This window comes from Phoca vitulina, unplaced genomic scaffold (genome assembly GCF_004348235.1).
Source record: "Phoca vitulina isolate PV1807 unplaced genomic scaffold, GSC_HSeal_1.0 scaffold9, whole genome shotgun sequence".
In the NCBI taxonomy this organism is placed as follows: Eukaryota; Metazoa; Chordata; class Mammalia; order Carnivora; family Phocidae; genus Phoca; species Phoca vitulina.
In genome coordinates, this window is record NW_022589712.1 from 52046122 (window position 1) to 52072095 (window position 25974).

At 38.4% G+C, this 25974-nt stretch overlaps 1 protein-coding gene across 4 annotated transcripts in view; it reads right to left on the bottom strand.

Moving 5' to 3' along the window:
* Nucleotides 1-25708, bottom strand: part of AFG1L (AFG1 like ATPase) — a 232441-nt gene extending 206733 nt beyond the window's left edge. For 3 of the 4 annotated variants that reach the window (XM_032408123.1, XM_032408121.1, XM_032408119.1), the window contains exons 1-2: nt 25630-25708; nt 25361-25504 (exon numbers count right to left, since the gene is read on the bottom strand). In XM_032408123.1, the coding sequence (XP_032264014.1) occupies nt 25361-25496 (136 nt within the window). In that variant the 5' untranslated portion in view covers nt 25497-25504; nt 25630-25708. Of the gene's footprint in view, nt 1-25360; nt 25505-25580 lie in introns of all 4 variants that reach the window. The other variant, XM_032408120.1, reaches the window with a different exon arrangement.
* Between the last annotated feature and the right edge of the window lie 266 nt (nt 25709-25974).

Here is a 25974-nt window from a genome sequence, read left to right on the forward strand (position 1 = left end):
ATCTGTCAAATGGTGATACCTGTACTGCTACAAGCATCTTAAGAACGTGAGGGGAAATGGTGATACGTGGAGGACAATCATAGTCTTGATATATGTTGTGATGGTTAAGTTTATGTGTCGAGGTGACTGGACCATGAGATGCCCATACATTTAGTCAAACATTATTCTAGATGTGTCTGTGAGGGTATTTCTGGATGAGATGAGCATTTGAATCAGTAGACTGAGTAACGCAAACTGCTCTCCCTAATGTGGATGGGCTTCGTCCAATCAGCTAAAGGCCTGAATAGAAGCAAAGGCTGACCCTCCCTGAGTCAGAGAGAATTACTGTCTGCCTTTAAGCTGGGACATCGGTTTTCTCCTGTCTTTGCTCTCCAACTGAAATACAGGCTCTTCCTGAGCATTAAGCCTGCTAGTCTTTAGACTAAAACTATACTATCCGCTCTCCTGGTTCACACGCCTTCAGACTTGGACTGGAATTATACCACTGACTCTCCTGGGACTCTTGGTCTCCAACTTGCTGACTGCAGATGTTGGGACTTATCAGCCTCCATAATCGTATGAACCAATTCCTTACAATAAACCTCTTTCTCTTTCTAAATGTATATATATTCTACTTGCTGTGTTTTTTTAGAGAACCCTGACTAATAAAGCTTAATTGTATTAACACAGTTTCTATAGAGCTGGAGTGATAATAGCAAAGGGAATATGTGAACTTTGTATTCTTTGGTGCTTTAAATTGGAACAGATTTCTAATTCTACATGTAGGTAGACAGTTGAGAATATTTTGAAGATACTCTTTAGAGACTTAGGCAAAATGGTAGACCAGACTAATTCAGCAGAAGGTAAGCATTTTTCCATTAAGAAATGTTATTTTCGGGGCACCTGGGTGGCTCAGCCGTTAAGTGTCTGCCTTCGGCTCAGGTCATGATCCCAGGGTCCTGGGATCGAGCCCCGCATCGGGCTCCCTGCTCCACGGGAAGCCTGCTTCTGCCTCTCCCTCCGCCTGCTTGTGTTCCCTCTCTCGCTGTGTCTCTCTCTGTCAAATAAATAAATAAATAAATAAAATCTTTAAAAAAAAAAGAAATGTTATTTTCGGGGCACCTGGATGGATCAGTCATGGAGCATATAACTCTTGATCTTGGGGTCATGGGTTCGAGTCCCACGCTGGGTGGAGAGATCACTTAAAATAAAAAATTTTTCTAAAAATGTTACTTTAAAGGTCTGCTTCATCCTTAAGGTTTTCTAATACTTTAAATATTTTTTAAACATTTTATTTATTTGACAGAGAGAGAGAGGACAATCAGGGGGAGCGGCACGCAGAGGGAGAGGGAAAAGCAGGCTTCCCACTGAGCAGGAAGCCTGACACAGGGTTCAATCCCAGGACCCTGGGATCATGACCTGAGCTGAAGGCAGACACCTAACCGACTGAGCCACCCAGGTGCCCGAAGTTAAATATTTTTTGAGAACCTATCTCTAACTTTATACTCAAAATCAGTAAAGATGTGGCTTAATGTGCAGAAACTTTACATATAACTTGTCAGTAAAGTGGGGTTCAGTTCAAAAATCTCTATAAAGATCTCTCAGCTCAAAAATATCTATGATTAAAGGAAAGAACTAAAGATATGCAACACAACACACAACCATACAAATATAAAGAGTTTCCAAGGTAACTATCTTTTTGCATTATTCATTCCTGAACAATTGTATATCCAGAATACTCAATACAATGTGAGGAATCTGACCACTTCAAGGCAGTATGTGTGTTTACTGCAGTAGAATAATCAAAGAAGTTACACAAAATCAACAGACTACAAGAGGTATTTATATAACCCAGAAAGCTATATGCTTTATGTTCATTTTAACAGCTTCAAGTTTTCTTTGTAAAACTTGGATTCATTTGAAAATTCATGAGTGGAAAAAAAAAAAAAAAGAAAATTCATGAGTGACAGAATTCTGAAAGGTAAAGAAAACTAACACTATGAAGTGCCTACTATGTACTTAGCACACAGCACTTTCTGTACATTATCTTCTCTCAAAAAAATCTGAGGTAGCTATTGTTATTCCTTATAAATGAGGGAACTAAAATAACTTAAAAGGTTAGAAAACTTAAGTGAATGACCAAGCCATGATCTGAAGCTAAGTGACCCAAACCACCAGAATGTCACTCTCATTAAAACAACCATAATGCTATCGATAAGTGAGGGCTGTGCTCCCACTTGTCGTAGCCAGGCAACAGAAAATCAAAACACGAACCTCTCTCAGGCCCTCTAATCTGAAGTACTCAAGCCTCTTGGAGCAACCACCAACCCCTTCTTCTCCTGGATCTCCATCCTCCTCAAGCCCTGCCAGAGCTCTGCCCTGCCTGCACGCTAGGGTCAGCCTGCCTCTGCTAAGAAACGGCACTTCCAAAACACACCAGCAGCAGCTTTTTCTATTAAAAGCCCCAAACCGAAGTGCTAGAGGAAAGAATTCCTCTCCCTCTATAAATCAAAAAGCCCTTATATTTCACATTGTTGGCTTTTAGGGTTTCGACAAACCAGACTTATGTATACCTTTTTGAGTTTTGATGATAAAATAACTAATATATTTGGCACTAAATAAGACAGTGACCTAGCCCTCAAACATGAAGAGGACACAAAGTTGGGAGACAAATCAATGCTGGATCACAATCCTGATTCAAGAGGATGTTAACATGCTACAAAAATTGGATGAAACTCCCAACATAAAATTTAACTAAGGTGCATTTAAGTTCAAAAGCTTAATTAGACTGAAAAGAATCAATTGAAAACCTATGAAATAAAAGAACTGAATTCAGTCAGCAGCTAAACAATATTTATAAAGCATCTATAAAGTGCAAAGTTCTGTGCTAAAAACTTCTAATACAATCGGGTGTGAGTTGGAAAGACAGTAACTGTACTCAAAATACTGACTGTGTACTGGGAGAGATACAAACAAGTGGATCAACAACTCTAATGAAGTATAGGAAGTAGTAAAGGAAAGATGAGGATGCTCCGAGATCACAGAGCCAAAGCTAGTAACCTAGCCTAGGGAGTTAAGGAAGCGTACTCAGAGGAAATGATGTTTCAGTTGAGAGCAAAAGGACAAACGGATGTTAGCCAGTGAAGGGAGGGAGGGACAGAGGAAGAGAATGAGATGCATCAGCCTGAGAGAAGGCTCTAAAACACAAGAGTATGGCACACACTAAAGAAAATGAAACAAGTTCAGTACGGCTGAGATATAAAGTGGAAGGGAATGGGTCAAAAGATGAGATACTAGAGAATTATAAAGGAACCAGGTGACACAGGGCCTTGCAATGATAAGCAAGTGGAATTCAACCTTGAAGACAATAGGAAGCCATTTATGAGTTTTTAAGAATGCAGTAGCTTGATTATGTCCCCTCTTAAGCAAAAAAGAAGGTTACTGGAAAAATATCTTAACAGTTATCTTTCTAATATGCTAGCAATAACCAGTTGGAAAATACAATAGGAAAAAAAAAAAGGATCCTACGTACAATTACAATAAAAGGTCTAGAATAAAGATGAACAATATTATCTTTGTAAGACTTATATAAAAAATCTCAAAGGCATAAATGAAAATTTGGAAAAAGCGATATAATATTAGAAACACACACAACTTTACCAACACTGCCAATTCTTCAATTCTTCACAGTTTACAGATTAAATAGTTCCACCAAAAATCCTTAGAAAATTGCAAAGAAATAATGAGAGGGGCCCTTGCCTACCAGATGTGAAAATAAAGCATTATGATCAAAACATCAATGAATAGGGGCACCTGAGTGGCTCAGTCGGTTAAGCATCCAACTCTTGGTTTCAGCTCAGGTCCTGATCTAGGGGTCCTAAGATCAAGCCCCACCTCAGGATCTGCACTCAGGGCTGTCAGCTAGGGAGTCTCTCTCCCTCTCCCTCTGCCCTTTCCCCTCTCGCATGTGCAGACACACACATGTGCGTGCTTGCTCGCTCTCTCTCTCTCTCTCTCACTCTCAATCTCAAATAAATCTTAAAAAAAAAAATAGAATACTAAAAAAAAGTCTTCATGGCATAATTTAATATATAATAAAAGAGAGAGGCATATTAAATCTTATCACTGTTCTTTTGTCACCTAACTTACATTTTTGTTATTCATCTTGTCTGTTCCTCTCAACTAGACTACAGGCTACAAGAGGATAGGTTGTCTGTTCAATTCACTATATACCTAACACATACAATGCCTGACATATGATAGGCACACAGTAAGTATTTGTTGAATAAATAAATTAAGCAATGGGAGACAACAGATTATTGAACAAGCGACATTTGGACCACTTGGAGACAATAGAAAAAATTAGATTATCCCTTCATAGTACATACCTAAATAAATTCCAGGTGGTTTTAAAATATAAATATTAAATACAAACAAGAAACTACACAAGAATATTTATTTAGTATATTAGTCTGCAAACTATGGCCTACAGGCCAAATTCAGCCATACTCATTAGTTTATGTATTGTCTATGACAGTTTTCACACTACAATACCAGAGTTGAGTAGTTGCAACAAAGACCATATGGCCTGCAAGGTCAAAAATATTTGTTATCTACTCCTTTACAAAAAGAAAAAAAAAAAGTTTGCCAATGTCTGATCTGTTCTCCTAATAGGTGTGGACTTTCTAAGCCCAATCCTGTCTGGACATCACAATCACCTGTGAAACTCAGACTTTATGAATCCCAATTAAATGCCAGTAGGAATGGATCAAAAACCTAAATGTAAAGAACTATAAAATGCTTAGAAGAAAACATAATTATAAATCTTTATGACGTTATATTAGGCAATGATTCCTAGAAATGACACCAAAAAGCAACTGAAGATAAAATAAATTGGACTTCATCAAAATTAAAACTTTTATACAAAGAATATTATCAAGAAAGTGAAAAAACCACCCACAGAATGAGGAAAATATTTGCAAATCACATATCTGCTATGGAACTTGGCTCCAGAATATATAAATTCTTACAACTCAATTTTATAACCCAATTTTTTAAATAGGCAAAGGATTTGAATAGACACAGATATATGAATGGTCTGTAAATACATGAAAAGATGTTCAGTATGAGTAGTCGATAGGGAAATGCAAATCAAAACCACAATACGATACCACTTCACACCCACTAGGAGAGTGAAGATCAAAATGACAATAATAAGTATTGAAGAGGATATGGAGAAATTTGAACCTTCAGATATTACTGGTGGGAATGTAAAATAGTGCAGGTACTTTGGAAAACAGTAACAGTTCCTCAAAAAGTTAGAGTTAGGACATGACCCAGCAATTCTACTCCTAAGTATACACCCAGGAGAAATGAAAACACACGTCCACACAAAAATGTATACACAAATGTTCATGGCAGCATTATTCGTATTAGCCAAAAAGTGGAAACAAGCCAAAAGTCCATCAACTGATGAATAAAATACGGTATATCCATCAATACAGCCATAAGAAGGAATGAAGTACTGATACATACTACAACTTGGATAAACCTCAAAAACATTATGCTAAGTGAAAGAAGTCAAGAGAAGACCACGTGTTTTATGGTTCCATTTATATGAAATGTCAGTACGCAAATCCATATAGACATAAAGTGAATTAGTGGTTGCCAAGGGCTGGGGGCGTGGAGAAGGGGGTAGGAGGGGAATAGGTAGTGACTGCTAACAAGTATTAGATAGTGGTGATAGCTCCACAATTTTGTAAATATGCTAAATATACTGAATTGTATACTTTAACAGGGTGAATTTTATGGAATATGAATTGTATAAATTTTTAATTAAAAAGTTCTAAAAAAAATTCCAACAGGAATATTCCCAATACATACATATTAAAAAAAAAAACAAAAAAACTTGTATCCAGTGTAATGTAAAGAACATCTTCCAATAAGCCCCACAACCCAATTTTAAAAGGGACAGAAGTGGGGCGCCTGGGTGGCTCATTCGTTAAGCGTCTGCCTTCGGCTCAGGTCGTGATCCCAGGGTCCTGGGATCGAGCCCCGCATCGGGCTCCTGCTCCGCGGAAGGCCTGCTTCTCCCTCTCCCACTCCCCCTGCTTGTGTTCCCTCTCTCTCCGTGTCTCTCTCTGTCAAATAAATAAAATCTTAAAAAAAAAAAAAAAAGGGACAGAAGTGGGGCACCTGGGTGGCTCAGCTGGTTAAGCGGCTGACTTGATTTCAGCTCAGGCCATGATCTCAGGGTCATGAGCTCAAGCCCCACATCAGGCTCCATACTCACTGCAGAGTCTGCTTGAGATTCTCTCTCCCTCTGCCCCTCCCTCAACCCGCGCTCTCACTCTCTCTAATAAATAAAAGCTTTAAAATAAATAAGTAAATAAATAATAAAAAGGACAGAAGAGTATCAACAGGTACTTGACAAAAGAAGATATATGAATGGTAATAAACACATGAAAAATTGCTCAACATCTTTAGACATTAGGTAGATGTAAATTTTTTTTAAGTTCTTTTTTTTTTTTAAGCTAGCTCTACAGCCAACATGGGGCTCAAACTTACAACCCCAAGATCAAGAGTCACATGGTCTACCAACTGAGCTAGCCAGGTGCCCCAGTATATGCAATTTTAAGCCACAATAAGATACCATTTCCATTCACTCAAATGGTTAAAATTTAAAACCTTGACAACCCCAATTGTTGGTAAAGATGCATAGCACATAGAACATTCATACATTATTGAGAGTATGAAGAAATAAGATCACTTTAGACAACAGTTTGGCAGTTTCTTATAAAGTTAAGCTACACTCTCTATATGAACTAGAAATGCCATTCCTAGGTATATACCCAAGAGAAATGAAAACATATCCAAAAATAATTAATATAAGATTGTAGCAGCTGGAAACAACTCAAATGTCTATTGAAAGGAGAATGGATAAACAAATTGTGGTATATGCATATAAAGGAATACTACTCAACAAAAATTAACTCATGTGATTTCATATTTTAGCAGTTTATCTGAAAAACATGTAAAGTCAAGGAAACTAGACACAAACAAATATATACTATATAATTCCATTTATGAATTCCAAGAACAGATAAAAGCACTGTGATAGAAAAATTAATCTATGGCAAAATTAATCTATGGTGATAGAAATCAGAACACAGATCACCTTTATATGATATAAAAATGAATAAAAGGGCAGAATGAACTTTCTAGGGTGATGGAAACGTTCTTTATCAGAAGTCGGCAAGCTATAGACCATGGGCGAAATCCAGCTCATTGCCTGTTTTTATAAATAAAAGTTTTACTGGAACACAGCCATGTTCATTTATATATTATCTATGGCTGCTTTTGCACAACAAGGGCAAGAAAAAAATGTGATAGAAACCCTACAGCCCACAAAGCATAAAATATTTACTATCTGACCCTTTACCAGGTAAGTATGTCAACCCCTGTTCTGTATCTTCACTGAGTACAAGTAACAGTGAATACATTTACTAAAACTCATTGAATACATGTAAGATCTGTGCATTTCACTCTAGGTAAATTTTACTTCACTTTTTTAAAAATCCCAACATATTTTTTTGAGGAAATTCTTAAACTGATTCTCAAATTTATATAGCAATGCACAGGACCTAGAATAGCCTACACCAGTGCTATACAAAAGAAATATAATGTGAACATATATAATTTAAATTTTTCTAAGAGCTACATTTTTTAAAAAGTTTTTTAAGGGTGTCTGGGTGGCCTAGTCGGTTAAGCATCTGCCTTCAGCTCAGGTCATGATCCCGGGGTCCTGGGATCCAGTCCCACATCAGGCTCTCTGCTCAGTGGGGAGTCGGCTTCTCCCTCTGCCCCTCCCCCTGCTCTGTGCTCTCTCCCTCTCTCTCATTCTCTCTCTCAAAAATAAATTTTAAAAATCTTCAAAAAAATAAAATAAAAAGGTTTTTCAAAAACGTGAAATTAATTTTAATCATGTATTTTATTTAATCCAACATATCCAAAATATTATTTCAACTGTTAGATAATTTTTCATAGATCTTTTGCATTTCTGCACACCTGTGAGTAGAGGCAGACAGCTTTTGTTCTAGAGAGTCTTTTAACAATAGTTGTTACTGTCTAGTATAATAATGTCTCCCTACAGGTCAAAAGCTAAGATTTGCTTGCAATACCCTTATAAAAGATAGGGTTTCCTAAGCTCAGGATTCCTCAATTGTGAAACAAAATCACGGAGTATGCCAGCATCCACCTGGGCCAACCTCTGCATCACCCCCATGGGGCTTGAGGGGCAAGGGGAATGGAGGCAGACATGATACATCACCTGCTAGGCCATGAGTAATAAAATTCTTTGTCTCTGACCCAGGGTTTCACATCTTCTGCCAACATTCATGAAATCCTGACAAGCTAACATGATTCTTGCAAGCAGGATAAAATCTCAGATCCTTCACAGTTCCTGACATCAAGAACTGTAATCAACATGTACTCAGATTTTTACATTTTTAAATATGTTATCTTTTTCATATTTTTTTCAGTATGTATTTTGCACTTAGACTATATCTCAATTTGGATGCTAAATTTTCACTGGAAATATTTAATATGTACTTAGGCTTCACAAAATCTACAGTCGAGAAAGTAGATTCATATTCCTGAGTTGTTCCAAGAATATTTATGTTAATAAAGAGGAAAGCTATGTAAGTATGAAGGCAGGAGATATCTGAGAAATCTCAGTACCTTCTGCTCAATTTTGCTGTGAACCTAAAATTGCTCTAAAAATAAAGTCTTTTTGGGCGCCTGGGTAGCTCAGTTGTTAGGCGTCTGCCTTCAGCTCGGGTCATGATCCCAGGGTCCTGGGATCGAGCCCCACATCGGGCTCCCTGCTCAGCGGGGAGCCTGCCTCTCCTTTTCCCACTCCCCCTTCTTGTGTTCCCTCTCTTGCTGTTTCTCTCTCTGTCAAATAAATAAATAAAATCTTTATTTTTATTTTATTTTTTTTAAGTCTTTAAAAAAAAACATTTTCCAATATCTGAATCAGGTATCCTTTTTAAAATTTGTATTTAACTAAAATTAAATAAAATTTAAGATTTACTGCCCCAATCACATTAGCCATGTTTCAAGCACTCAATGTCCACGTGTGGCTAGTGGCTGTGATACCAGACAGCTCACTTAGGTCTAGTCAATCTTGAAAAAGTGTGAAGTTGGAGGACTCAAACAGATAGATATTAAAATTATAAAGCTAAAGAATTAGGGTACTGTGATATTAGCACAAAAATAGACCAAAGGAAAAAAAACAGAAACCCATATATATATATATTGAGCAACTATTTTATATATTTATATATGTTATTATTATATTTTATATATTTATATATAAATACATAAATATATATTTTTATATATTTTTATATATCTATATATATAGAGAGAGCAACTATTACTTAATAGTTGTCTCTTCTGTATTTTCTACTATACACATGTACTATTTTTATAATATTTATTTTTAAAAAGAAAAAATTAATCAAATACAAACTGGAGATATACATACAGTCACTGGATTTATGTCAAAGGTAATGCTGCAGTAGCCCGGTAAAAGATACTCTATTCAAAAAACGTTCCAGGATAATGAATATCCACATGAAAAGAAAAAAATGAATCTTGACCCCAGTTTAACATAACATACAAGTATTCCAGATGAACCATGGATCTAAGTGTGAAAAGAAAAATAATAAAACTTCTAAAAGGTATCAGAATACCTTCATGACCTTAAGGTAAGCAAAGATTTCTTAAACAGGATACAAAAAAAAAAAAAAAAGGTTGATAAATGGACATTACAATTAAGTACTTCTGTTCATAAACAAAAAAAAACAACCTAAAAAAAAAAACTAAAGTGCAAGCCACAGACCAGGAGAAAATACTTGCAATTTATACATCTGACAAAGGACTAATATCCAGAATATATAAAGAACTACAATTATTAATAGACCAAAAAAATGCATTAGGAAAATGGGCAGAACATTTGAAAAGGTGTGTCACAAAAGATTCTATCCAAGTGTCCTATAAATATGTAAAAAAAAAAAAAGGTAGTCAACCTCAAAAGTCATCAGAGAAAAGCAAAATAAAACCACAATGAGATACCACTACACATTTAGTAGAGTGACTACGATTAAAAAGAATACAAGTTTTTTTTTTTTAAAGATTTTATTTATTTTTTTGACAGAGAGAGATATAGCGAGAGCAGGAACACAAGCAGGGGGAGTGGGAGAGAGAGAAGCAGGCTTCCCGCAGAGCAGGGAGCCCAATGTGGGACTTGATCCCAGGACCCTGGGATCATGACCTGAGCCGAAGGCAGACGCTTAACGACTGAGGCGCCCAGAATACAAGTATTGATGAGGACACATGGCGGCTGAAATCTCATACACTGCTAGTAGAAATATATTTTGATGTAATCATTTTGGAAAACTGGCCTTATCTACTAAAGATGAACATATATTGTATGATCCAGCAATTCTCAGGTATCTGCCCACCAGAAAGCATTTATGTATGCACACCAAAATATATGTACAAACTTTCATAGCAGTAGCCAAAACTTGAAAAACAACCTCAACACCTAAAACTGTAGAATGGATTTAAAAATCTGGTAGAATCCTTACATCAGTCAGAATGGCTAGCATCAAAACGACAGGAAATAAGCGTTGGCGAGGATGTGGAGAAAAAGGCACCCTCATGCACTGTTGGTGGGAATGTAAATTTGTGCGCCCACTGTGGGAAACATGGAGATAACGCAAAAGATTAAAAATAGAAATGCATACAATCCAGTAATTCCACTAGTGAATATTTACCCAAAGAAAACAAAAACACTAATTTGAAAAAATATATGCACCCCTAGTTTATTGCAGCATTATTTACAATAGCCAAGATATGGAGCAACCTAAGTGTCCATCAATAAATGAACGGATAAAAAAGATATGGTATTTATATACAATGGAATATTACTCAGCTATAAAAAAAGAATGAGATCTTGCCATTTGCAACAATATGGATGGACCTCAAGAGTATTATGCTAAGTGAAACAAGACAGAAAGACGAATACCACAGGATTTCACACATAAGTGAAATGAACCAAATGAACAACAACAACAAAAAAGCAGAAACAGACCCATAAACACAGAACAAACTGGTGGTTTCCAAAGGAAAGGGAGGTGGGCGACGGGCAAAATGGGTGAAGGGGATTGGGAGGTACAAGCTTCCAGTTACAGAACACAGAAATCACGGAAATGAAAGAGCACAGGGAATATAATCAACGGTACTATAATAGCATTGTCTGGTGACCAATAGCAGCTACGCTTGTGGTGAGCACACATAACACATAGAGTTGTCCAATCACTATGGTGTACACCTGGAACCACTGTGACGTTGTATGCCAACCATACTGCAATTAAAAAAATAAAAGACCTTTAAGAAAATTGTGGTATAATTATATAATGTTATAGTATAGTCAGCAAATGAATTAACTGTTGCTATATGGAAAACACTGATGACCCTCACAAACATAATGTTAAGTGAAATAAGCCAGAATCATGATTCTATTTATATAAAATTTAAAAACAGGCAAAATAAATTAATAGTAATATATATCAGGATGTTGATTACCATTGCAAGTAAAGGGCTAGCGACTCAGAGGGTGCACAACAGTTGCCTCCGGCACTAAAAATGTTCTATTTCTTGATTTAGGTTGTATTTACACAGATCTATTCTCTTTACAAAAATTCAGCAGGCTTTACAATTATCATGTGTACTTTCCTAAATGAATATTATACCTCAATAACTTTTTAATTTTTTTAAAAAAGATTTTATTTATTTATTTGGGGGAGAGAGAGAGACATAGACGAGAGCATGAGTGGGGGGAGGGGCAGAGGGAGAGAGAGAAGCAGGCTCCCCACTGAGCAGGGAGCCCAATGTGGGGCTCAATCCCAGGACCCTGGGGATCATGACCTGAGCCAAAGGCAGGCACCCCACAACATTTTAATTTTTTGAGTATACTTAATAGTTGTCTCTTCTGTATTTTCTACTATGCACATGTACTATTTTTATAATATTTATTTTTAAAAAGAAAAAAATTAATCAAATACAAATTGGAGAGATCTGTCTTAACAGCCCTAGGAGTCTTAAGGTGAGACATGAATATAATAGGACACAGGAAAGGTAACCTACAACACTCCTCTAGCCAGATATATCTGAAGGAATATATTGAGATATGGGGGCCATATTTTCAGAGCGACATTCAGAAAGTAGATTGTAATCTCAAGAAGGGAAGTAGTTCTAGGGATCTAGAAACCACATCATGAGATTTCACTAACAGGACAGGGATAGCCGACACTGAGAAGAGACATAGTAACAATATCCCAGCACCCTATGTCTAGCATATAGATGGCACCAAGAAACATTTGGGGAATAAATGAATGAATGGAAGAAATCTAAGTCTTTAATGTTTGAAAGGTTGTCAAATGGAATTAGGACAAGGATGATGAATGAATGAATAAATGAGTAAATAAGTAAATGATATTATCAGTCTTGATATGTTTAAAGAACTGTCATGTGCAGTCAGGACTAGAGTTATATATGCTGTGCCTGAGCAAAGTTTCAAGATGAATGGAAAGAACGTAAAAAAAAGCTCGAATTTCTTTCTACTTAAGAATATTCTAGGGGCACCCGGCTGCTCAGTCTGAAGAGCGCGAGACTCTTAATCTCAGGGTCGTGAGTTCAAGCCCCATGCTGGGTGTAGAGATTATTTAAAATAAGTAAATAAAATTAAAAAATAATAATAATAATTTTCTAACCTATAGGGCACCCAAAAATGGAAGAAACAGGTAAGGCAGAAAGTACATGCCTTTCTAACATCGTCTGACTACATGACCCAGAGGTCCTCTTCAGTTCTAATATTCTTTGATTCTGTAAAATATTATCTTTATATCTTTCTGCACAGCAAATAATTCACATATACTTGAGTTACTTTTGAAAAAGTATCAATTTCTTACTATATGAAGATATTTTACTTGCGTACTATAAATCAAAGTTCAACAGCTTTCTTTGAAACATCATGACAAAGAACCTCTAGGTATTCAGAATATCTAGAGAAAAGGTAGTTAAATCCAGGAGAACAAAAACCATCACTGGTTACCTACAGAGGCCCTCTGCACAATCTTAAAGAAAAAAATCAAAACTGCATTTTCTAGAATTCAAAGCACTGAAATCAGACTGGGTCCTTTGCCATTAATTTAATGAATCCTCCCCAAAGTTAAAATTACTTCAGTAATTCTGTATAGAGTTGAATTCATTCCATTTCTACTCACTGACTAGAATCTACCAACTCTGGCATTTTAATAATATTTCAATTACTCCTAGCATAGCTCCACATTTATATGACAATTCTTATAGTTTTCAAAGTGCTTTCTCACATAATAACTTATTTGAGCCTCATAAATGACCTGCAAGGAAGGTAGAGTTAGGATAATTAATCCCATTTCTACAGATGAGCAAATGGAAAATGCCAAATTAAATGACTGTCCCAATACGATCAATGAAACCAAAATCATAATCTAGTCTTTGCAGGTCACATTTCATTATTCATCTGGTATCCCATATGTTCATCAGTCTTAAGATAGAACTGATCAAAATTCTTCAAAGTAACAGTTATGGAATAAAAGGAGGTTCACTTCTTCACAAAGAGGAAGAAGATTGTTGCCAAAAAGAACACATGCTTAGTTAAATGAAATCAAAACTATATAAGGAATTTAGATTTCCAGTTTAAAGTGTTTACCCAACTGCTGTGAGAAAAATGCACAATCAGGAAAAGCACATTTAATATTTCTAAAGGGCTGGATTAAAATTTCAGCTGTAAACTTCATTACTGTAATTAGATTTTTAATGCATATTTATTAAACATCCATTCAAATACTGTGTTCACAATTATTCATGAGTTATTTGTACATTTGTGTTGATTTTAACAATCTGTAAACAGTGGCCACTGACCAGAAATGTTCTCCTACAATGACAGTAGCCCATACTAAGGTCATAGGCAGCCCATTTATGCTCTATTATGTTCTAATCATATCCCAAATATAAATATTCAGCTGTTTTTTTGAAAACTGCAATGGTCATCAATGACCCAAAAAGTCAGACTTACCAGTGACATTAAAGACCTATGTTTGATTCAGTGATGAATAAACAAAGTGCAGAATAGAAGAAAATCAAATCTTAATTAAACTCTTTCTTTAGAAAAACAACATAAGCCATCATCAAGGAATGCATCACAAGATGATTTACTTTATTTATAAAAGGCTGATTTGGGGGCTTTAAAAGGGTGCTTTTGATTTAAATAGAAAAATTATGAAAATTAAAACTAAATGCTTGCTGGTTATCATTCTTTTCCTTTAGAAGCTGGTTAATCTTAATGTGCCAGTGTATAACTTTACAAAAGGAAAAAACAGTACTTTAAATTTCATGATAACAAATCAGTAAAATACCGCCTAAAAATCTGAATAAAGCTATTCTGAAGTAATTATAGGCATGGCCTAGCATACTGAGTAACTCCTTAATATTCACCCTGTTCATTCACTATTTAATAATGAGATCTAAGGAATCTATTTTCTTTCAAGTGCTAAAGAAAAATAACATTTTTAAGGTTCATTTACTTAAATTTTATATACTCATACACATAAGAATTTTTTAATGGAATCTACGTGGTTTACATTTGAGATATAGTTGCATTATGAAGCTATGAAGGAACTACTCTAAGAATTACATATTCAGGCTTTAAAAGTTGTTGAAAACTGCTACCCGGTCAAGAATATGGATAGATGCGTTGAAAAGTAACTCCTAGAATAGGCTCAATGAAGAGAAGAAATAAGGGAGCACGAGCAGGACACTGAACAAAAGCTATGAAAAAGATTCTGGAGATTAAAGTATCAAGAACCTCCAGGACAGTAGATGCAGAAATGGGACCTCAATCGAGGACCTTAGGTAAGGAAGACATAACGTAGCAGGAAGAACAGACGTATCGAAAAGGCTTTTTAAGAGAGAAATTAGAACAAATCTTAGTTACAGGTCAGTGAAAAATATGAGTGACCTAGGAAAACAAGTGTTAGATATATTCAAGCAGAGGCTAGATCACTTGTCAGAGAATTTATAGATGGAACATATTACTACACTGGGCCCAAGGCTGAACTTCCAGTTTCTAGAATCTTAACACCTACTATTTCTGTGGTATTTTTAGTAAAAAGACAAATCAAAAGAATAGTTATACCCCCATTTAAATACTATTTTCTTAAACAAAGAAAATGAAGCTCTTGAGGTGTAAAGCAGTGCTAATCTACAGATCAATCACCCATTTCTGGACCTCTTACATTCCTTCCTATCAGTTCTATTCTTAGACCCACCCTTTGTTATCTGCCCCTCCCTCCCCTAGAACTATGTCTAGGGCACCAGCTTTGCCTATGTAATAAGCTGTGCTTTTCAAAAACTAATTGGAAAAAAACATTATCATGAAGTTATCAGTCTCAGGAGTAGGCATGAACATTCTTTTCTAATATAATAGATGTTAATGAAAATCCAAGAAACATGAAGTTTCACATAAGGGTATTCATCTAATTGGGTAGTAAAGTCCAAAGCCCATTTTCTTAATCACTAATATATACTACCAATAAATTGTATGAATTCATATGGCTGAGGTACATTAGTTCTCATATTAATGCCTAATTGAGATCTCCTGTATACACATAGTAAAGAGGTTGTGGAACCAAGGGTAAACATGAGTCATCATTTAATAAAGACACCTAAAAATACAACATTGAGATACAAAAAGAAACTATGGGGAAAAAAATCACGAGATGTGGCTCTCACAGTACCTTGTCTCCATGAAACAATTTATTTAAGGCTAGCTTAAATAAAATAGAATTTTCATATACACTAATGTTCAGTTTCAGAAAACCTAGAAACATTCTCCTCTTTGGTTTCTCTTCTAGTTTTCCTATGACCTCTCTTAATGCTCTCCGACAAGGTCATGTTCTTATCATAAAATGTCAATTTTCCCAAGGACTCACTGTCAGTGTCTTCTTTTCTCTCTACAAATATTCCCAGGCTAGTTCTTTCATTCTCATGGCTCTCAACATCTCATATTTCCTTTCTTAATCTCAGACCCACATATTTCCTACAACTAATTAAATTTATTTATCCAGAACTGTCATAACCACCTCAAATTTAACAAGTCCAAAAAGGAATCGCTCCCTAAAATGCCTCTGGCCCTACTTTCTGTGTGTTTGTTTACCCTGACGGATGGTGATGCCATCAAATTACCCAAACTAGGAAACCTAAGTTGATCCTAACTCTTCTCTTTCCTTGTCTCACCCAAAGCCTGGCAATTCCACCAAAGAACTGTCTCTGAATCCCCTCCCTTGCTGCCCTACTTCCCACCTTACCACAGCAGTAATTCAGGCTATGAACCGTTCTCTCCAGAACTACAACTTCCTCCTAAATCACCACTGAGCTTCCAGTATTCCCCACCCACGGCATTTCCAATCTGCTCTTCAGGCAGCAATAAGAATAATCATGCTAAAACCGATACAACTTTTCTTCTTATAAAACCTCCACCAGCATCCTGCTGAGCCTAGATGTCTTCGCACACTATACAGGACTTTTAACCAGATCCAGGCCACCTTCCCAGCTTCATTTCTAGCTGCTCTCCCTGAGGGCCCATAATCCAATAAGGGCCATGTACAACCCACTTCAACACTTGTGCTACAACACCATCCCCTCTCCAGAGCTGCTTTCACCTCCATAGTCCTGCAACACTTAAGATGAGCCTAAATGATGGGTTATTAATGTCTATTGTTATTATTAGCCTGGGTGGCTCAGTCAGTTAAGCTTCTGCCTTCGGCTTGGGATGTGATCCCAGGGTCCTGGGATTGAGCCCCGCACCGGGCTCCCTGCTCAACTGAGAGCCTGCTTCTCCCTCTCCCTCTGCCTGCTGCTCTGCCTACTTGTGCTCTCTTGCTCTGTCAAATAAATAAAATCTTTAACCAAAAAAAAAAAAAAGGAGCCAGAAGACAATGGTTAAGTTTGTGGTTCTGGAGCAAAAAGTGCCTGGGTTCACATCCCAGTTGGGTGGCCATGCCCGTTTATCCATCTATGAGATAGAGTTAACAAGTAATTTTACAGGGTTTTTATGAAGATTAAATTATGAGAGAAAGAAACTGCTAGCAGATCGCTTGGAACATAGAAAAGGCTCGATAGGGCGCCTGGGTGGCTCAGTCATTGAGCGTCTGCCTTCGGCTCAGGTCATGATCCCAGGGTCCTGGGATCGAGTCCCACATCAGGCTCCCTGCTCGGCAGGAAGCCTGCTTCTCGCTCTCCCACTCCCCCTGCTTGTGTTCCTGCTCTCACTATCTCTCTCTGTCAAATAAATAAAATCTTAAAAAAAAAAAAAAAAAAAAGGCTCGATAAATGTTAGCTATTATAATATCATGGCTCTTCCAAGACTGTGAGCTATTCAAGGGCTGGGACTCAATTTCATTCACTTCCCCTACCACCACCACCACCACCACCACCCCCACCACCCCTACCCACCCACACACTTAATACAAGGCTTCAACTGAATTAGCAAATTTGAGGCATTTTCCACCCACACCATGGCCATTCTGATCTCTAAAAAAATGTTTCCGGGGCGCCTGGGTGGCTCAGTTGGTTAAGCGACTGCCTTCGGCTCAGGACATGATCCTGGAGTCCCGGGATCGAGTCCCACATCAGGCTCCCTGCTCAGCAGGGAGTCTGCTTCTCCCTCTGACCCTCCTCCCTCTCATGCTCTCTGTCTCTCATTGTCTCTCTCGCAAATAAATAAAATCTTAAAAAAAAAAAAAAAATGTTTCCCCTGGGGCGCCTGGGTGGCTCAGTCGTTAAGCGTCTGCCTTCGGCTCAGGTCATGATCCCAGGGTCCTGGGATCAAGCCCCACATCAGGCTCCCTGCTCGGCGGGAGGCCTGCTTCTCTCTCTCCCACTTCCCCTGCTTGTGTTCCCTCTCTCGCTGTGTCTCTCTCTGTCAAATAAATAAATAAAATCTTTAAAAAAAATAAAAAAAAAAATAATAAAAATAAATAAATAAAAAAATGTTTCCCCTTAACTATTTGGAGGTTGAACAACCATTACATTAAACAAAGATACACTTAGACCTAAAAGAAAACAGGCAATAAAATAAAAATTGAGCATCTATACTTAAATTACAATATGATATCAAATTTTCAATTTAAGTATTTTTTCAAAAGATTTTACTTCTCTATTTGACAGCACATGTGCTTTGCGCACAAGCAGGCACAGCGGCAGCAGAGGCAGAGGGAGAAGCAGGCTCCCCCCTGAGCAAGGAGCCCAACTGGGGCCAGCCCAACCGACTGAGCCATCCAGGTGCCCCTCAATTCAAATTTTAATAAACTAATGGAAATACACATCCCAAAAAGGAATTCATAATGTTCTATCTCCTAAGGAATTTAAAGTTAGGCAATCAGGTAGGCTGATTTGGATGAAGAGCATTTTAGGACCCCTAAATTCTTCATAGCTCAGCTTCCCAAACATCTTGGAGCCAGGGCTGGCACTAAAGCTTAGATGAGACATAAAAACAAAGAACATGCTCTTCCTTTCCCTTCATTCCTTTCCTTGGTCTATTTCCTTCTTCTATTTAACATTAAGTCAATGCTTCCAGCACATTACAGGGCAGTAAAAAGTAGACTTGAAAAGGTGAAAAAAATGCAAATATAAATGTAAACAGTAAATACCCCCTGCCCAAAATTGAGGGATACAAGACCCATTTTAAAATCGGACTCCTGGGTGGCTCAGTCGTTAAGCGCCTGCCTTCGGCTCAGGTCATGATCCCAGGGTCTTGGGATCGAGCCCCACATGGGGCTCCCTGCTCCGCGGGAAGCCTGCTTCTCCCTCTCCCGCTCCCCCTGCTTGTGTTCCCTCTCTTGCTGTGTCTCTCTCGGTCAAATAAATACATAAAATCTAAAAAAATAAAATAAAATCGGACTCTAAATACGGAAAAGCATTTCAACTCAAATTTTCTTTTCATTTAAAGAGAGGGAGGGAGCACCTTTAGTTACAATTAAATCGACCTCTACCTTAACTGTATTTTCATTAAATCTCTACCCACAAAACCGGCTAAATGTTGAGTATAGGAGGCAGTATTATAACAAGCCAAGTTCACCTGTCCAATGCTCGGCAAAGACCACCACTGAGATACCAAGTATGTAGCAAGGAAAGGGTTTATTAGAGATGTGGCCAAACAAGGAGACAGGATGGCAAGCCACCTCTCCGGAGGAGGAAAGACAGGGAAATTTAAAGGCAAAGGAAAAAAGGTCTGGATAAAAAGTTGCACCTGCACTTTTTAGTCTACAACTGCAATTAGTCCCATTAACCCGTTGGTTACTGGTTTCAATCTCCACTGTCTTTTGATCATTCCTCATTCCTGAGAGAATTGGGACGATGACCACTCTAGTTACTTCCTGCTGACATGGGAATAAAGATCAGGGTTAGAGGAATGGAACCTTCTGTAGTCATCTAGAAATATTCTTTAGCTCCAGGTTGAAACCCAGCATTCTGCATTACCAAGATTTGTGTACTTTGGTTATTAGTTCTTGTACTATATTTTACTGAGGTCTTAGTGGAGATTTGTTGTAACCAACTAGTTTGTTGTACTTATGGATTTCTTCAGACCAGCTCCCCTAAAAAGTAGTTTCAGGTCCATCAAAGGCTTGCCAGTCCAAGCAGGGCTCTTTTTGATGTTCTCCTTGTGACAGGGTATAGGGAACCTGTGAATTCTTATAATTCAAGTGTAATGAATCCACGGTTTAATTCCCTTTAGTTTCACTAAAGAATGGGTGGTCAACAGTACCTCATAAGGTCCTGTCTAATGAGGATGGAACTGGCCCTCCAAGTGCTTTTCTTCCAGGTCCTTAGTAACATCAAGTCTCCAGGATTCAGGCAGTGTAAGGGTACAACAACCTGCTAGAAGCAAACTTACATAGCGAACATAGCTGATAGTATTCAATTCCCTTACGTGAGCCCCATCAGGAACTCTAAAGTCATGAAAAGAGTGTAGACAGAGTTTTCCATATAACATCTCATAGGGGCTTAAACCAAGCCTACTTCTAGGGGCCACTCTTACCCAAAGGAGAGAAGCCAGCAAAGCTTCTTCTCAAGTTAAGTTGGTTTCTTGGCGTATTTTTGCCAAAGTTCATTTTTTCTGTTTTTCCTATCAGCTTCTCCAGAAAGCATGTAATTTCCATTGAATGGCCAAGGCACTGAACACTGCTTGTGTGATTTTTGCCACAAATGCTGCTCCATTGTTGCTCTGGTGAATTATTAGTGACTATCCAAACCTAGCAATAATTTTGCTTAAAAGTGTTTTTGACAGGGCGTCTGGGTGGCTCAGTCGGTTAAGCATCTGCCTTCGGTTCAGGTCATGGTCCCAGGGTCCTGGGATGGAGCCCCGCATCAGGCTCCCTGCTCTGCAGGAAATCTGCTTCTCCCTCTGCTCCTCCTCCCACTCGTTCTCTCAATCTCTCAATTTCTCTCTCAAATAAATACATAAATCTTTTTTTTTAAGTGTTTTTGACAACTTCTGAGGCCTTCTCTGAATGGCATGGAAAAGCTTCAACACAATTTGTAAAGGTGTCTACAAATACTAAGAAATATTGAAAATTACCTGTTGTTTTTGGCATAATAGTAAAGTCTACCTACTGGTTTTCTCCAAGTTCGGTACCTCTAAGTTGTATACCTTTTAGAGCTGGTGGGGGCCAGTCTTAGGATGGCTTTTAGCACAAACGTCACATTTTTGAACAGTGCTCTAAAAATTGGGACCCACAATATACTTCTGGATCCACTTAAGAGTAGTATCTTAATCATAAGGGGTGCTTTGGTGAATATGGTTAATCATTTCTTCCATAAGATGTTCTGGGGTAAGGATTCATCTTAGTTCCAACCAGCTTTAGTGCTAACATGGTGTCCAAATTCCTGTTCCAAAAAAAAAAAAAAAAATTCCCATTTCTTAGCTATTTTGAGGTCCTCCCAGGAATACTGGGTTGATATTTAGTTAAGCCCATGTCTGGCATTAAAGTCATTATAGAAGATTTTTGGAGTCTTTGCCAAATTGGCAGCTTAATCTGCCCATTGTTCCCTTGACCAATCAGTCCAATTTCTCAGCAATGGACAATAGCTGATGGTCACCATTGCATCCAGCTCTTCATTGTCTTCAATCCGTAAAACTGTTCCCATCCATAAACATATCTCCATTAGGAGTGAAAGACTCTCAGCTGTAGGAATGCTCCCAACAGTCCTCAACTCTCAGACACTATCAGGATTGTCTTGACTGAAGACAGCTGCCTTGCCAAGGGTATGCCCTCTTTCCAAGTGGTCATGTCCAATCACTATTATAAAAGTCCAGCCCTTTTGTCTCAATTTAGGATGGTTCTGAAGGATAATTCAATTTTTGAAACTCCTCAAGAGAATCAGTTAAGGCTTCTGTTGATATTATATCACTGCTCAACTTCTGCCTCTTTTATGCTCCCTTCTCTTCTTCCGGTGTTGATCACTAATAAACTTCTTTATATACTAATCTCCATAATTTTAGTCTCCACAAAATTCCCTTCCAAAAATTCCCTTCTCACAAACCTTCTAAAACTTTACTTCTCACAACAACTTCTCAAACAATTTTACTTTTCACATTCAGATTTTGTCCTGAGTTTTCCCTCTTTAGGTAACCCAGCTAACTTTCCTTGCATATATAGTTGTTACCCTTATTATTTCCAGTAGTCTTAATTACCTTTATTAAAATTATTTACATCCGTTTATTTGTTCTTAGACTGCCCATAAAACTTAATAAGAAAGTTCTAAGGTTTTTTTTTTTCTTTTCTAACAAATTTTGCAATGGAGATAACATGAATTTATTTGACTTTCAATAAAGACAGGCAGAATAAAACCTTTACATTTTTTTTTTTTTTTTTTTTTTAGATTTTATTTATTTATTTGAGAGAGAGAATGAGATAGAGAGAGAGCATGAGAGGGGGGAGGGTCAGAAGGAGAAGCAGACTCCCTGCCGAGCAGGGAGCCCGATGTGGGACTCGATCCCGGGACTCCAGGATCATGACCTGAGCCGAAGGCAGTTGCTTAACCAACTGAGCCACCCAGGCGCCCCTAAAACCTTTACATTTAATGTTGCTAATTCTAAAGACATGTCCATTTTAATTAAACCAATAACCTTGAATTAGCCTTAATACTGAATATTTTCCAAGATCATGTGAACTTAAAAAACAGCTGGGTTAGTTTCCATCTTTCTCAGTTTTAGAATGCCCAGTTCTTACAAGTTCTTGCCTTTAAACCAACTAAATAGAGTTCTTTTACAAAATTAATTTTAGCAATAACATCCAGAGGTAGAGAAAATATCTCACATTTACAACATACATGGACACACAAATACACAAGATGCAAACAAAATCTTAACGGCCCAATTTCCAAATATCTGCCTTTCCCAACACAAATCTAATGGCAAGATGGTATTATAATTAATGGATGTGGCCAAGCAGTGTTGCCAAAAAAGACTGCCCAATTTTGAAGAATACAGCCCAAAGGCTTCATGTGGGGATGAAATTGTCATTTCCCATTTTCCAATTAGAACACAGCTTGTTTTATTCAAAAACACCAAAAGCTGCAGCAACAACAACAACAAAAAAATGAAGCCCAGAGTACCTCCGTGAACATCAGTTCCTCCCCAAAAGTTGGGGCTTCACAGACTGAACCAAATGGCTTCCTAGTCAAGCCTTTTCTTAGGAAAAGGAGGCTAAGAGAACCAAACCGCACTATTTGGAGGCAACCGAATGGGAGGAAGAAATCTGAGAGCCAAACCAAACAGAAGGAAGAAATAAGCTCACATGCCATCACACATGAAATACTACTCACCAAGAGACATCTGTCCAAACTGAATCCAAGAAAACATTTCCTTGCCACAAAGGTTAAATTAGGTGCCGAAAGTCAAAGGTACCCAGTTGGGGTGGGGACCCAGGGACAGTCCCTAGGGCAAAGAACCTCGGCAGCTGCTTCGACTTGTCACCAGGCCCCCATCACCAACTGGGGGCCAACAAACCACCCACAGGCAGGCAAAGGACTCCTAGCTAGCTTGCCAAAACTGTAACAAAACCCAAGTTTGGCTGTCCAATGTGCAGCAAAGACAATCAATGAGAATCAAGTAGGCAGCAGGAAAAGGGTTTACTAGAGAGGCAGCCAAATGAGAAGATGGGAGAACAAGCCTCAAATCCACCTCTCCGAAGGAGGAGAAAAATTTAAAGGCAAATGAAAAAGGTCTGGAGGGAAAGTTGCAGCTGTGCTTATTAGTCTGCAGCTGCAATTAGTCCCATTAACCCTTTGGTTTCTGGTGAGTTTTGAAATTCTAAGAGATAATTCTGAATGCAATAATATCTTGATTTAATTTTTAAAAAATATGAGTACAGGTTAATAGCAAAGCTTTTATGCTCAGATGTAAATCCAAGTATAGCCTTTACTTGAAACCAAAAGTTCTGACACTTAACTAGCTGTATAACTTCTGCAACCTTGGATTCATCAACCCCAAAATGAGGATAGTAAGAATTAAATAAGATAAAGTATGTAGAAAGCACTTAGCATACTGCATGGCACAGAATAAGCATTCAGTAAATCTTATGTTATTACGATGATGTTCCTTAAATCTTAAATTTTCATAAATTATGGTACATGCATTGAATAAAATTCTATTTTAACCATTTAGAATGAGGTAGTTCTGGGTGCCTGGGTGGCTCAGTTGGTTAAGCGACTGCCTTTGGCTCAGGTCATGATCCTGGAGTCCCTGGATTGAGTCCCGCATCGGACTCCCTGCTCGGCAGAGAGCCTACTTCTCCTTCTCCCTCTGCCTGCCACTCCCTCTGCTTGTGCTCTTTCTCTATCAAATTAATTAATTTATTTATTTTTAAAAAATAAAATAAGGCAGTTCTATATGTATTAATATGTAATGACTTCCAAAATACACTAAACAAAACAAAAAAAAAGGTACAGGAGGATATGTATGTTACCACATTTTTTTTAAATATAGACGCTTATATATACACATACATGTTTTTTCATACACATAATGTCCCGAAGAATACATAAGAAACTAGTATTAGAGGTTGCCTCTAGGGAGGAAAACTAAGTGGCTAAGGGATAGGGGGTGGAACATTTTACCATATTTTTTCTTGTATCATTTGCTTTTATTACCTATTTCATAAATCAAAAAAAATAAAATATATATTATGACCCAACCCTTACACTACCAAAATATTCCATTATATAGTAAGTGAATTATGCTAAACTTTGCAGAAGAACCTAAGGTGACTTAATCAGAGTTCTAGTATTAATTTCAACTCTATTGGTGGTAATAATTAAAGATTGATAAGGTTTTAGCTAGATAAGCCAATGAGAATCAATTTATTAAGACACAGAAGAAGGGGTGCTTGGAGATAAGAAAAAAAAAAAAAAAACAAGTATGTGGAGGGAAAAGACAATAAGAATAACATCATTCATTCATTCAGGAAATATACCTTAACCATCAGGCACCAAACACTGTGCCAAGTGCTGAGGAAACAAGACACCTGGTCCTTGCTTTTGAGTAGCCCGCAGTTTAATGGGAGTATATGAATATAGCAGCAAAATCAGCACTCCTGAAGACTTAGTTACTCATAATATATGATCATTCACTCACGAACATGTAACGATTTGAATGAACGAATGGAGCAAGCCCAGTGACAAAATACACCCCACTGAAGCCTCTAGTGACTTGAACAAGAATTGTTTCCTCAGTCTGAGAATACTTGCACACTTGGGTTCCCAGAATCCCGAGAGCCAGCTTGGCCCGCAGAAGAAGTCCGAGGTTTGGCTTTTAGATGCAGTTCCGGGTCACCGGTCTAGAAAGCAAGGAAGGCGCAAGTATAAGGGTCCCCAGTCCCCTATCCCACATTTGCATCCCTTCAGCCAGGCACTCCTACACCTGGGCTCACCTGGTGTTAACTCTAACAGCCTGAAGGGAACAAACTCTTAGTCGACCTCTGACCTCAAAATGCAAGTCGCCCTGGGTCAGCTTCCTCAAGGCTCAGGGCTCCTTCAGGAGCAGCCAGACAAGGACAAGAGAGGCTGAAACTCCTCTCCAAGGGCCCCTAGCTCCTTAAATCGTGAAACCAGGAGGCAACTGGGAGAAACAGAGTAGGGAGGGTGACTGACCGGAGACTTCCCCGGTCATATGCAGTCGGCTCGGCCTACTCATGGCACAGTCACTGACCTTTCCAAAAGGTGTTTCCTGGGGCGGTGGCCGGAGGGGCGAGAGCAGCAGCCCAGGCCCCGCACCCAACACATCTCCCTCTCAGCCGGCTCTGCACTAAGCGCAGGGTAACCAAGGGCGACCAGGAGGCCGCCATCTTGAGCTCTGTACAAGGGAAGAAGAAAACTTTATTGAAACCCAAAAGAGAAACGGTGGCACAGACAAATGAAGCGGTGCTCACAGAAGGCTACGCCGGAGAGAACGAAAGAGAGCCAGAGGAAGAACGCGACCTCCACTAGCGACAGAGCTGGCTAGACTCCGGGGCCCTTCCGTCCTTCCGGGTGCCTCCAGCCGGAACTACGACTCCCGGCATGCAGTGCGGCAGCGCCGGGGCGCCGGAGGCGAAGGATGGGCACGGGAGGAGCGCAATCCTGCGCCAAGTGCCGGCCCACTTTCGCGGCACAGGATCCCGAAACGATTCGGGGAATTGTAACGTGATTATGATATGTAGTCACGTAACCACCCCTGAGTCTTCTCGGTTTAAGTACCTGACCGAGATTTCGAGACCTAAATAAAATGCAGGTGACCCAGTGGGCACTCATTTTTTAACGAAATATTGACGTTACCTACCTGGT